This window comes from Phyllobates terribilis, unplaced genomic scaffold (assembly GCF_046119375.1).
Source record: "Phyllobates terribilis strain yellow unplaced genomic scaffold, ASM4611937v1 Scaffold_1__5_contigs__length_1240528914, whole genome shotgun sequence".
NCBI lineage: Eukaryota > Metazoa > Chordata > Amphibia > Anura > Dendrobatidae > Phyllobates > Phyllobates terribilis.
Window position 1 is genome coordinate 117124466 of NW_027362761.1, and position 12199 is coordinate 117136664.

At 47.4% G+C, this 12199-nt stretch overlaps 1 protein-coding gene across 6 annotated transcripts in view; it reads left to right on the forward strand.

Annotated features, from left to right (window-relative positions):
- ZNF462 (zinc finger protein 462) overlaps positions 1-12199 on the forward strand; it is a 181276-nt gene that overhangs the window by 36423 nt on the left and 132654 nt on the right. For 5 of the 6 annotated variants that reach the window (XM_073666833.1, XM_073666773.1, XM_073666842.1 and 2 more), the window contains exon 2: positions 11009-11254. In XM_073666833.1, the coding sequence (XP_073522934.1) occupies positions 11035-11254 (220 nt within the window). In that variant the 5' untranslated portion in view covers positions 11009-11034. Of the gene's footprint in view, positions 1-9845; positions 9976-11008; positions 11255-12199 lie in introns of those variants that run through there. The other variant, XM_073666823.1, reaches the window with a different exon arrangement.

Consider the following 12199-nt stretch of genomic DNA (forward strand, 5'->3'; position numbering starts at 1 on the left):
ATCCGATTGGTAGATTTGAGCATCAACATATTGTGGTACAGGAAGCCATGACTTATTGAGTAATCCCAGGTCAAAACTGTAGATGGAGAAGATTAGAGATCCTGACATAGAGCTTTGAGGTGAGCTAAGAGAGAGGACAGGATGAAGTAATATGAGAATGTAGCATTCTATTATTCTGTTACTGGCTAGTTTAATAATTTGACTATTTTCCTATCTTGCCTTAGCAGTCATTAAAAGGGTGAACCTGACTTACAAATGGCTTGAACTGAACTGTTCATATGGGCCATTATTTGCAACCAAAAATATTGTTTCTCACATTTCTATTTATATCTAAGTTCTATATATGAAATTATATTTAATATGCATGTTCATTATATGAAATAGTTCTCTGTCTTGAAGGACCGTTCACCAGATATCTGCTGGTTTAGCATTATCTATGTTAGCCTTCCTCATGTAAAGTTTTGTGCATGCATTATTCTCTAGGCAGTAATAACTGGGAAATGTTTTATATAATAAAGTTTTGTATCAACTATGAGCTCCTTGTGGTGACCTAAGTATGTCATGTTTATTGGTCAATTAAATCATTAGAATATACTTAGAGATAAGGGAATATGCCAGTTTTACAAAAGTTTGTGATTTGTGAGATTATACTTTTTCCATGTGCAAGATTATAACCTCATATTTTGATTCATTTATTTGATTTTGCGATAGTTATGATTTCTACACTGACAAGCAAAAGGGTAACAATGTTTTCAACTTTTGACTTTCAGGTTCCATATCTCACCATCCACTACTGCTTCTAATGTGAGACTACCATCATTTTATAGATAATCATGTTGGCTATCTCATACATACATTTGACTTTCAACTGTTTAGAATATGATTAGTTATGCAGATTTTTGTCATGTCACTGCATTGTTACTGTTTTGCTCCTGGTGGTGGAAAAATCTTTTTCTTCCTGTATACTACAAATTACAACCTGTTCTCACATTCCCTAATAGCTCAGTGTGTTATTAGGTTGATTCTCAAGTGAAAGGTCACTGGTTGAAATCAATGAGCAGCCATGAAGAAGATTTCCCAAGCAAAGAGAAACAGCATCATCCAGCTCATTTATAGTGGTCTCTCGGCCAAGAAAATTGCCAAACTGCATCATGCGAGTGCCATGACAGTTGGAAGAATATGATATGAAGTCCGTCCATCCATTCAAAAGCCAAGAGGTGGACGTTCAGGCAAAATATCGGAGTCAACAAGTCAACTCATTGCAAGGTCTATCAGTTCTGGCGCAACAAACACGGCAGTGGAGGTGGCTCGTATGCTTCATAATAGTGAGATCACAGACGTCCATCAAACACCATGCAATGCACGTTACACAAGTCTGAAATGGTGGCCCGAAAAAAGGTGAAGAAGCCTCGACTTCAATATCGTCATAAGAAGTGTCAGCTCGACTTTGCAAACAACTACTTAAAGTGGACAGTAGAAGATTGGAAGCAGATGATTTGGGGTGATAAGATGAAAGTCAGACTAGGCTCTGATGGATGCAACTAGGTCTGGAAGAAACAAGGGAAAAAGGGGCTAAAGTTGATAAGAAATTGAAGGAATTGTCAAGTTCGGTGGAGGAAGCCTGATGATATGGGGTTGTTTCACAGCCAAAGTTGTTGGATATTTGACCAGGATCGATGGTGGTCTCAATGCTGAGCTATATGTGAGTATCCTACAAAACGAGTTACTTCATACACTCAAGTAGTGTGGGTATGAAAAGGACAACATAAAGTTCCAGCAGGACAACCATCCGAAGCATACATCGAGATTGGTGAAGAATTGGTTCAATGACAACGAAGTAGAGGTGCTGGTTTGGCACCCACAGTCCCCAGAACTCAACCCAATTGAACGCTTGTGGGTAGAGTTGAAGAAAAAGCTGTATACATAACCAAGTGAATCGACCAGTATGCACCTACTTTGGGAATGTGTAGAAGAGACCTGGGATCAAATATTTCAGTCGAGACATGCTTGCATCTGATTGAGAGCATGCCCAGAAGGATTTAGGCTGCGTTGAAAGCCAAAGCTGGGTTTACAAAACACTAACAAAATACTAAAAATTTAAATTTTGATTTTTAGGAGCAAAACAGTAAAAATGCAGTGACATGACAAGAATCTGCATAACTAATCATATGCAAAATAGTTGCAAGTCAAATTTATGTATGCGATAGCCAAGATGATTGTCTATAAAATGATGATAGTCTCACGTTCGAAGCAGTAGCGGATGGTGAGATATGGAGCCTGATGTAGCGTCGGTGTCCCTGCCCTCTGCTAGGCAGGGACGCTGTTCCCCTCACCTCTCTGCTCCGAGCCCGGCGTCCTCCTCCCGCTCTGCTGGCAGCGCGCGCTCCTTCCCGGCCACTGTGCTTAGGGCGCGCGCGCTCCCTCACTCTTAAAGGGGCCGCGCGCGCCATCCTAAGGAGTCCCCGGCCAATGGCCGGAGGACTTCACCATATATAAGGCACCTCCTCCAAAATGGAGGTGCCCGAGCAATGTTGTTGCACTGTTCACTACTCTGCTTCAGCCCTCAGGTCCCGTTGCCAGTTACCTGTCAGTTACCTGCCTGATTCCTGCCAGAGTCCTGCCAGTTTGCTGTCTGTTTCCTGCCTGATATTCCTGCTACCTGCTTGCTAGCCTGAGGTCCGACGGTCTGCCTTCCTACTCCTGTCAGTCTGTCTATGGACCAGCTTGGCCGCTCACCTGGGAGCGCACATCTGCTACCTGCCTGCTAGCCTACCTGGAGGCTCCGCCGTCATGTGCTGTGACCACCTGCTATTCCAGAGACTCTTGCCCGCTCACCTGGGAGCGCTCCTCCGCTACCTGCCTGCTTGCCTACCTGGAGGCTCCGCCGTCACGTGCTGTGACCACCTGCTATTCCAGAGACTCCTGCCCGCTCACCTGGGAGCGCTCCTCCGCTACCTGCCTGTTTGCCTACCTGGAGGATCCGCCGTCACATGCTGTGACCACCCGTTCATCCAGAGACTCTCGCTTGCTCACCTGGGAGCACACATCTTCCATCTGCCTGCTAGCCTACCTGGAGGTTCAGCCATCACAGGTCGTACCTACCCTTTACCCAGAGACTGCCCCGGTCACTTGCCGTGACCTCCAGCCCGTTCATCCAGAGACTGCCCCAGTCACTTGCCGTGACCTCCAGCCCGTTCATCCAGAGACTGCCCCGGTCACTTGCCGTGACCTCCAGCCCGTTCATCCAGAGACTGCCCCCGTCACTTGCCGTGACCTCCAGCCCGTTCATCCAGAGACTGCCCCGGTCACTTGCCGTGACCTCCAGCCCGTTCATCCAGAGACTGCCCCGGTCACTTGCCGTGACCTCCTGCCCGTACACCCAGAGACTGTTCCGGTCACCTGCTGTGACTGCCTGCCCGTCTTCCCTGGTCGCCACCCGCTCCCTTACAAGGACCGCCCCCTTGTATAGTAGCTCAGAGTTTCCGCCTCCCAGACCCATTACAGTTTGCTCGGGCCCTGGAACCCGGTGGCACCCAAGCTCCCTCGCTCTCGGACCTCTGTCATGAACTGTCCCGTCAGAGGTCCCAACAGGAGTCCATCCTGGGTCACCTGCGGAATGTCAATTCTCGCCTGGACACTATGACTGCTCCACCAGCAACCACCGCCAGTGCCATGACTCGCAACCCGGCAGCTCCGCTGCCCACCAATACCATGGTATCTTACCCCGGACCCCGGCTTTCTGCACCTCCTCGCTTCGGAGGCGACTCCGCTCAGGCTCGGGGCTTCATAAATCAGTGCACCCTGCACTTTGAACTCCTGTCCCACCAGTTTAACTCTGACCGGGCCAAAATTGCCTTCATCATGTCACATCTCACCGGGGAGGCCCTGGCCTGGCTAAATCCTCTATGGGAGAGAGGAGACCCCCTGGTGTCCGACTTGCCTGCCTTTCTCACGGCTTTCCGGAAAGTCTTCGACGAACCCGGACGGAAGACCTCATCCGCATCATCTCTGCTACGCCTCCGTCAGGGAAGTCTCACCGTGGGCCAATATGCCATACGGTTCCGTACCCTTGCCTCGGAGCTGGCTTGGGATAACGACGCTCTGGTATCTGTCTTCTGGGAGGGTCTGTCCGGCCGTATTAAAGATGAACTCGCCGGTCGGGACATTCCTACCACTCTCGATGACTTAATAACTCTTGCCACCCGGATTGACCTACGGTTCCAGGAGCGTGCCAGAGAAGTCACCCGTGAGAGGAGGTTTCCACGTCTAGCTCCTACTTTTCAGAAACCCGTCACTCCCTACGTTTCTCCCCAGGTACACTCTCCTGAGCCTATGCAGGTCGACCAGACCAAGATGGTCAAAACCCGTCAGGACTTACGCCGTGCCGAAGGGAGCTGCTTCTACTGTGGCAGTAAGGAGCACCGGATCCGTACCTGCCCGGAGAGGTCGGGAAACGCCTGTGTCTAGGTTCGCTCAGAGAGGTCGACCTAGACAAGAATAAATCCTCTCCATCTCTGCTACTGTCAGTCTCTATTATCTGCGGGGAGAATCGTTATTGCGAACTAGACCTACTTGACTCTGGAGCGGCCGGGAATCTTATTTCACAGTCCCTGGTAGAAAAATACCGCATTCCCACCAAACCTCTGGCTGTACCATTATCTGTCGCTGCTGTGGATGGGGGCCTCTTACCACGTCCCATCCAACTCATCACCGAATCCATAACTCTGCAGGTGGGAATGCTGCATTCTGAGAGCATCTCTTTTCATGTTCTGCCTGGACTCTCTCACGCCCTCTTACTAGGTCTACCTTGGCTCCAGAGACATGCACCCTTGCTTGACTGGCAGACCGGAGAAGTCCTTCGCTGGGGACAGGACTGCCATAAGACTTGTTTCGTTCCCGTTCATCCCGTCCGTCCTTCTCCTACCCCAACTAATCTACCTGGACTTCCGATTCCCTATTGGTCATTTGCTGATGTCTTTAATAAAAAGGAGGCAGAGACATTACCCCCTCATAGACCATACGACTGTCCTATCGACCTGTTACCCGGTACTACTCCTCCCCGTGGGCGTATTTACCCATTGTCCGCTGCAGAGACCCGGTCGATGTCCGAATATATTGAGGAGAATTTGGCCAGGGGATTCATCCGGAAATCTACCTCCCCGGCGGGAGCAGGCTTCTTCTTCGTAAAAAAGAAGGACGGCTCTCTCCGTCCCTGTATAGACTATAGAGGCCTTAACCAGATCACGGTGAAGAATAAGTACCCCCTTCCGCTCATTCCAGAATTATTTGATCGCCTGAGGGGGGCTAGAGTCTTCACCAAACTGGACCTCCGTGGGGCGTACAACCTGGTCCGTATCCGTCAAGGGGATGAATGGAAGACTGCATTCAACACCCGGGACGGCCACTATGAATATCTGGTAATGCCCTTTGGTCTCTGTAACGCTCCTGCCGTCTTTCAAGAGTTGGTCAATGACATCTTCCGGGACCTTCTCTACTCCTGCGTTGTGGTGTACCTGGACGACATCTTGGTCTTCTCTCCGGATCTCCAGACTCACCGGAGGGACATTCGTCAGGTCCTGCTCAGGCTCAGGCAGAATCACCTCTTCGCTAAATATGAGAAGTGCCTCTTTGAGCAGACCTCGCTTCCGTTTTTTGGCTACATTATTTCTCAGACCGGCCTACGAATGGATCCAGAGAAACTGTCTGCCATCGAGAAATGGCCCCGACCGGAGGGGTTGAAGGCCATTCAGCGGTTCCTGGGCTTCGCCAACTACTACCGCCTCTTCATACCACACTTCTCTTCCCGGACTGCCCCAATTTCCGCGCTCACCCGTAAGGGTACTAATCCCAAGGAGTGGCCGTCCGAAGCAGAGGAGGCCTTTCTTTCCTTAAAACAGGCCTTCTCTTCCGCCCCGGTGCTGCATCGTCCGGATGGCAACAAGCAGTTCTTCCTGGAGGTTGACGCCTCCTCCTCTGGAGCCGGAGCTGTACTTACTCAAAAATCATCTTCCGGGAGGATGGTAACTTGCGGCTTCTTCTCCAAACTCTTCTCCTCTTCTGAGCGCAATTATTCCATAGGAGACCGAGAGTTATTGGCCATCAAGCTGGCATTGGAGGAGTGGCGTTACCTGCTCGAGGGGGCTCTTCACCCGGTAATAATTTACACTGACCACAAGAACTTGGCTTACCTCCAGCATGCCCAGAGACTTAACCCGCGCCAAGCCCGGTGGTCCTTGTTTTTTGCTCGCTTTGATTTTGTTCTACATTTTCGCCCGGCTGACAAAAACATCAAAGCGGACGCCTTGTCCCGATCCTTTCTGGTATCTGACCTCGAGGAAGAACCTAAACATATCATCGATCCCGCCAGAGTAATGCAGGTGGCTCCCGTGAGTCTAAATCGTCTCCCTCCCGGTAAGACGTTCGTATCGGTACCTGATCGGGAGAAGATCCTACACTGGGGTCATTCGTCTAAACTAGCTGACCACGCCGGTCAGAAAAAGACCCTCCAGCTTATTACCCGGCACTACTGGTGGCCTAGCCTGCACAAGGATGTAATAGACTTTGTTTCTGCCTGTGTGTCCTGCGCCCGCAACAAAGTTCCGAGACACCTGCCAGCCTGTCGCCTCCTTCCTCTGCCAGTACCTGCTGCCCCCTGGCAGCATATAGCGATGGACTTCATAACTGATCTTCCCGTCTCTGCCGGTTGTACGGTCATTTGGGTGGTCGCTGACCGCTTTTCCAAGATGGCTCACTTCATTCCCCTGCCAGGCCTCCCGTCTGCACCCGAGCTGGCTAAAGACTTTATCCGCCACATCTTCCGTCTTCATGGCCTGCCCCGTCACATCGTGTCGGATCGTGGGGTACAGTTCACTTCTCGTTTCTGGAGAGCCACTTGTAAATTGCTAGACGTCACCCTGGACTTCTCCTCCGCTTACCACCCACAGTCTAATGGTCAAGTGGAGCGGATCAATCAGATCCTGACCAGTTACCTCCGGCACTTCGTTAATGCCCACCATTCTGACTGGGTGGATCTCCTGCCATGGGCCGAATTCTCGTACAACAATCACGAGAGCGAATCTTCCTCCAAATCCCCGTTTTTTGTTGTCTTCGGTCAGCATCCTCGGATCCCGTTTCCCGTCTCCACCTCGGTGGACAATCCGGCTGCGGAATCTCTTGTTAACAAATTTTCCTCCATATGGGAGAGTACCCGGTCCGCACTCCTTCTGTCATCCGAGCGTATGAAAAGACATGCTGACAAAAAACGTCTGGATCCTCCTCAATTTCGTCCTGGGGATAAGGTCTGGCTCTCGTCCAAGTATGTCCGGCTCAAGATTCCTTCCTATAAGTTAGGGCCTCGGTTCATCGGTCCTCTGGAGGTCATCAGTCAGATCAACCCGGTGGCCTATAAATTGAAACTCCCGGCCAACTTGCGGATCCCTAACTCCTTCCATGTATCTCTCCTCAAACCCGTGGTACTTAACTCTTTTTCCAAGTCTACAGGCACGCCTCCTGCTCCGGTTTCCGCTGAAAACGAATTTGAGGTAGAGAACATTCTGGCCACCAAAAGGGTAAGAGGGAAGACCTTTTTTCTAGTAGATTGGAAGGGGTTTGGTCCTGAAGAGAGAACGTGGGAGCCCCGGGAGAACATCCATGCCCCTCTCATCCTTGCTAAATTTCTGTCTGGCCTAAAAAAGGGGGGGCCTAAAGGGGAGGGTACTGTAGCGTCGGCGTCCCTGCCCTCTGTTAGGCAGGGACGCTGTTCCCCTCACCTCTCTGCTCCGAGCCCGGCGTCCTCCTCCCGCTCTGCTGGCAGCGCGCGCTCCTTCCCGGCCACTGTGCTTAGGGCGCGCGCGCGCTCCCTCCCTCTTAAAGGGGCCGCGCGCGCCGTCCTAAGGAGTCCCCGGCCAATGGCCGGAGGACTTCACCATATATAAGGCACCTCCTCCAAAATGGAGGTGCCCGAGCAATGTTGTTGCACTGTTCACTACTCTGCTTCAGCCCTCAGGTCCCGTTGCCAGTTACCTGTCAGTTACCTGCCTGATTCCTGCCAGAGTCTTGCCAGTTTGCTGTCTGTTTCCTGCCTGATATTCCTGCTACCTGCTTGCTAGCCTGAGGTCCGACGGTCTGCCTTCCTACTCCTGTCAGTCTGTCTATGGACCAGCTTGGCCGCTCACCTGGGAGCGCACATCTGCTACCTGTCTGCTAGCCTACCTGGTGGCTCCGCCGTCACGTGCTGTGACCACCTGCTATTCCAGAGACTCTTGCCCGCTCACCTGGGAGCGCTCCTCCGCTACCTGCCTGCTTGCCTACCTGGAGGCTCCGCCGTCACGTGCTGTGACCACCTGCTATTCCAGAGACTCCTGCCCGCTCACCTGGGAGCGCTCCTCCGCTACCTGCCTGTTTGCCTACCTGGAGGATCCGCCGTCACATGCTGTGACCACCCGTTCATCCAGAGACTCTCGCTTGCTCACCTGGGAGCACACATCTTCCATCTGCCTGCTAGCCTACCTGGAGGTTCAGCCATCACAGGTTGTACCTACCCTTTACCCAGGGACTGCCCCGGTCACTTGCCGTGACCTCCAGCCCGTTCATCCAGAGACTGCCCCGGTCACTTGCCGTGACCTCCAGCCCGTTCATCCAGAGACTGCCCCGGTCACTTGCCGTGACCTCCAGCCCGTTCATCCAGAGACTGCCCCGGTCACTTGCCGTGACCTCCAGCCCGTTCATCCAGAGACTGCCCCGGTCACTTGCCGTGACCTCCTGCCCGTACACCCAGAGACTGTTCCGGTCACCTGGTGTGACTGCCTGCCCGTCTTCCCTGGTCGCCACCCGCTCCCTTACAAGGACCGCCCCCTTGTATAGTAGCTCAGAGGTTCCGCCTCCCAGACCCGTTACACCTGAAAGTCAAAAGTTCAAAACATTGGTACCCTTTTGCTTGTCAGTATATATAATGCAAAGATTGCTCAACATTCATATTTGGGGAACACTATTAATTAGCCTTATATACATTGAAAGACTAGAATTTTGCCCTATAATTTATCATTATTTTATAAGATTATTTTCTGGTCTTTTTTCAGGAATCATGTTGTACTGAAACAGGTTGTTCTTCAGAGTTGTGCAATGTTTCCCAGAACATTGTTGAGAGTGGTGTTTTGTAGGGTGTGTTTGATGCGGCAGGAATAGCAATGCAGTCAGTCTGTGATTATCTGAGATGGTTTAGATTTTGTAATCCAGAAGGCATATGTTCTTCTGCTGAGAGAAGGCAACTGCCATGTGAGCACAAGGGTATGAACCTGGAAAGTTATGTATGATAGTTAGCTTTGCACATTCTATTTCTTCCTTTGGTTACACTGTTAAATACTTCCTTTTACTGAATGGATAGATTGTCCCAGCTTTGAAATTAATTTGTTTGAATTGTTACGATTTCTCATGAAATTAAACACTGCCTGTTTCTGGTTGCCTGACTGTTCAAGGCAACATTATGCTGAAGCTTCTTGTGTGATTGCATTTGCAGAGCTAAAATGGCTGCTTCTAAAGCTCTGAGGACTTAACTGCAGAGCGAGTCTTACTGCTTCTATGAAGCAATGTCTCCTGTCTCTGGAACATGTGCCAGAAATATTCAGCAGAGCTCTTCCTCCTTTAGAAGAAAGGTCTCACTTTGGGGGATGGGAAAGGAGAAGAAAACTGGATGATCTGCTTCTATGAAGTGCTTAAAGTGCAGGACTCATCTGCACCATGGAAAAATGTTTTGAGATGTAATGGATTTTGTTGAAGAAACTTGGGATGGGGCATAATTTGCTGCTGTAATTTGATCAACATTGGATAGCCACAATCCAAGTTTATGAGCTGAAATAAGAGCTAGATTTCCTCTTGTTTTTAAAACCATTCAGCACAAAGGCTTTTATTGATAACAGAAGACAGCCTGTATTTTAGATAGTATATTCTGTGTGTCTTACCAGAGGTTTCTTACACAAGGTGGGATTTCTTTTTCAATCTCAGTATCTTTTTCTTCTTTTTCTTTGATTTATGACTGTTAAGTCATATTATTTACCTGTACTATATAATTTTCTTGTCCTAATGAGTTGATTAGAAATGCTATGTCTATTTTATGTTTATGATTTACTTCACTTGCTGTAGTTTTAAATACTGCATACTTGACATTATTATATTTATTGCATTCTTTTTTTTTTGCCTAATTTATTTTGGGTTGTACATAATTATTATAAACTGCATTGCATTGCAAATTATTATAAGCTGCATCAAGTGCATTTTATTGTCTTTGACTTAATTTCCAAAAAGTTTTTGTCGGTTTATTGTGCACATAATTTGGTTAGGCATATCATAGTATTCTGTATGGTCTTGAAATTACCATTTCTTTAAATTTCTAATATGGCACCTAGTCGTTTTTGAATGTCCAAGTGGTTTTACAATCAAAATGTAAAAAAATGAAAATAAATATATTTGTCAAAAATGTTACTTGTTTTTTTTTTATGTGATAAAAAGTTTTAAAGTGATTTTGTGATAGACTTGACTTTCTCCCATTATTTCTTAATCTATAAAACTTTTTGTTTACACCTTCTCATTTAGCTACACTACTTGACACCAGTGCCAAAGTTTGTACCCTGTTTTGTATTGATGTCTTTATTATTGTGTATAGTTTTTTCTTTCATAAACATTAACCTTAAGTACATATTGACCAGAGTTCAATGGTTAAATGGGTTTATTTTTTGACTGGGGACATGAAATAAGTTTATACAGTGACCAAACTGGCAAGAATTACTTTCCATATATATGGTTTGGAATATTAAAGAAAAAATTGTGTAACCTAAAGTCAGCCATTTGCTATATCTTGAACAGGCTTCAGTGTTAGAAAATATGAAAAAAAAATCTAATGTTACAGTTGACACCATTTTATTCAGATAATTTTAAAAATCATTATGTAGAAATTGTTATACATTTTATTCAATCATGCAATGCAATACAACTAGATTTTCTTTGTATTTTTCAGAATTTTCTAATGTAAAAACAGAGACCATGGAAGTTCTTCAATGTGATGGTTGTGATTTCAGAGCCCAATCTTATGAAGAGCTAAAATCTCACATACAAGATGTTCATACTGCGTTTCTGCAGCCCACAGATGTAACAGAGGAAAGTTCTAGTCAAGCTAGAACTGTGGGTACGAATTCCACTAACCAGTCAGAAGCTGTGTTTTCTTCATTGAAAAATGAATTTGTGCCTACAGAAGAAACTCATGGTGGGTTCTCAGTGTTTTCCATTGTTTCCTATAAATACAGGTAGCTTTTCAGTTAAATACGTTAAAGATGAGTTTTCCCAACATTTTTTTATTTTATATTCATCATTAAAAAGGAGCTATTTAAAACATTTTTTTATGATTTCCTCTGCTCCATTGCTGATTTATGAGCTTTTGGGTGCTTTTGAAGTAGAAGGCGCCCAATATGCCAATTTCTTCTTCAGCCAAGTGGATGTTAACAGTGGTTTTTCTCTAGGGGTGTTTTCACTTCTATGATGCAGCTCAGTCATAAGAAAGCAGCATCATAGAGTAGGAGGAAAAGCTGACAGAGAATGTCAAAATAGAAATTTTGCACATTATCTGGTTAGATTGGATGTATCTCACTTGAACTTGCTGAGAAGTCTTCACTTCCATCGCCCCCTGTCATTATAGCACTGGGAGAGGAGGAGAGCAGCAGCGTGGGAGTGTCGAAAAATTGCGTGAGCAGCATTTGTCACAAAGCTTTGGACATACCACAAGTATCGGAGAATAAGGAGATTAACCGTATGCTCCAATACCTGTAGTGAGTTCAGAGTGCTGTATGTGACAAACGCTGCTCCCACAATAATCTTCACTGCACAGGTACTCCCACTCTGAAAATCTCCTCCTCTCCTGGCACTGTAACGACAGAAGGCGGTGAGTGAGTTTTCAACTTGATCAAGTGAGACATGTCAAGTCTAACCATATGAAGCTGAAAGTGACTGTTTTGACAGTCTCTGTGGGCTGTTGCTTCTCTGTTAACGCCCCCTTTGTTGAAATGTTATATTTGGGCCCCCTAAAGTTCAAAAGCCCATATTTAGCAACGGAGTGGAGAAAACAAAATGTTAGGTACCTTAAACTTCAAAGTCCCATATTTTAGCAACAGAGTTGAGAAAACCAAGCAAAATGTCAATAAAACATATCTTGACA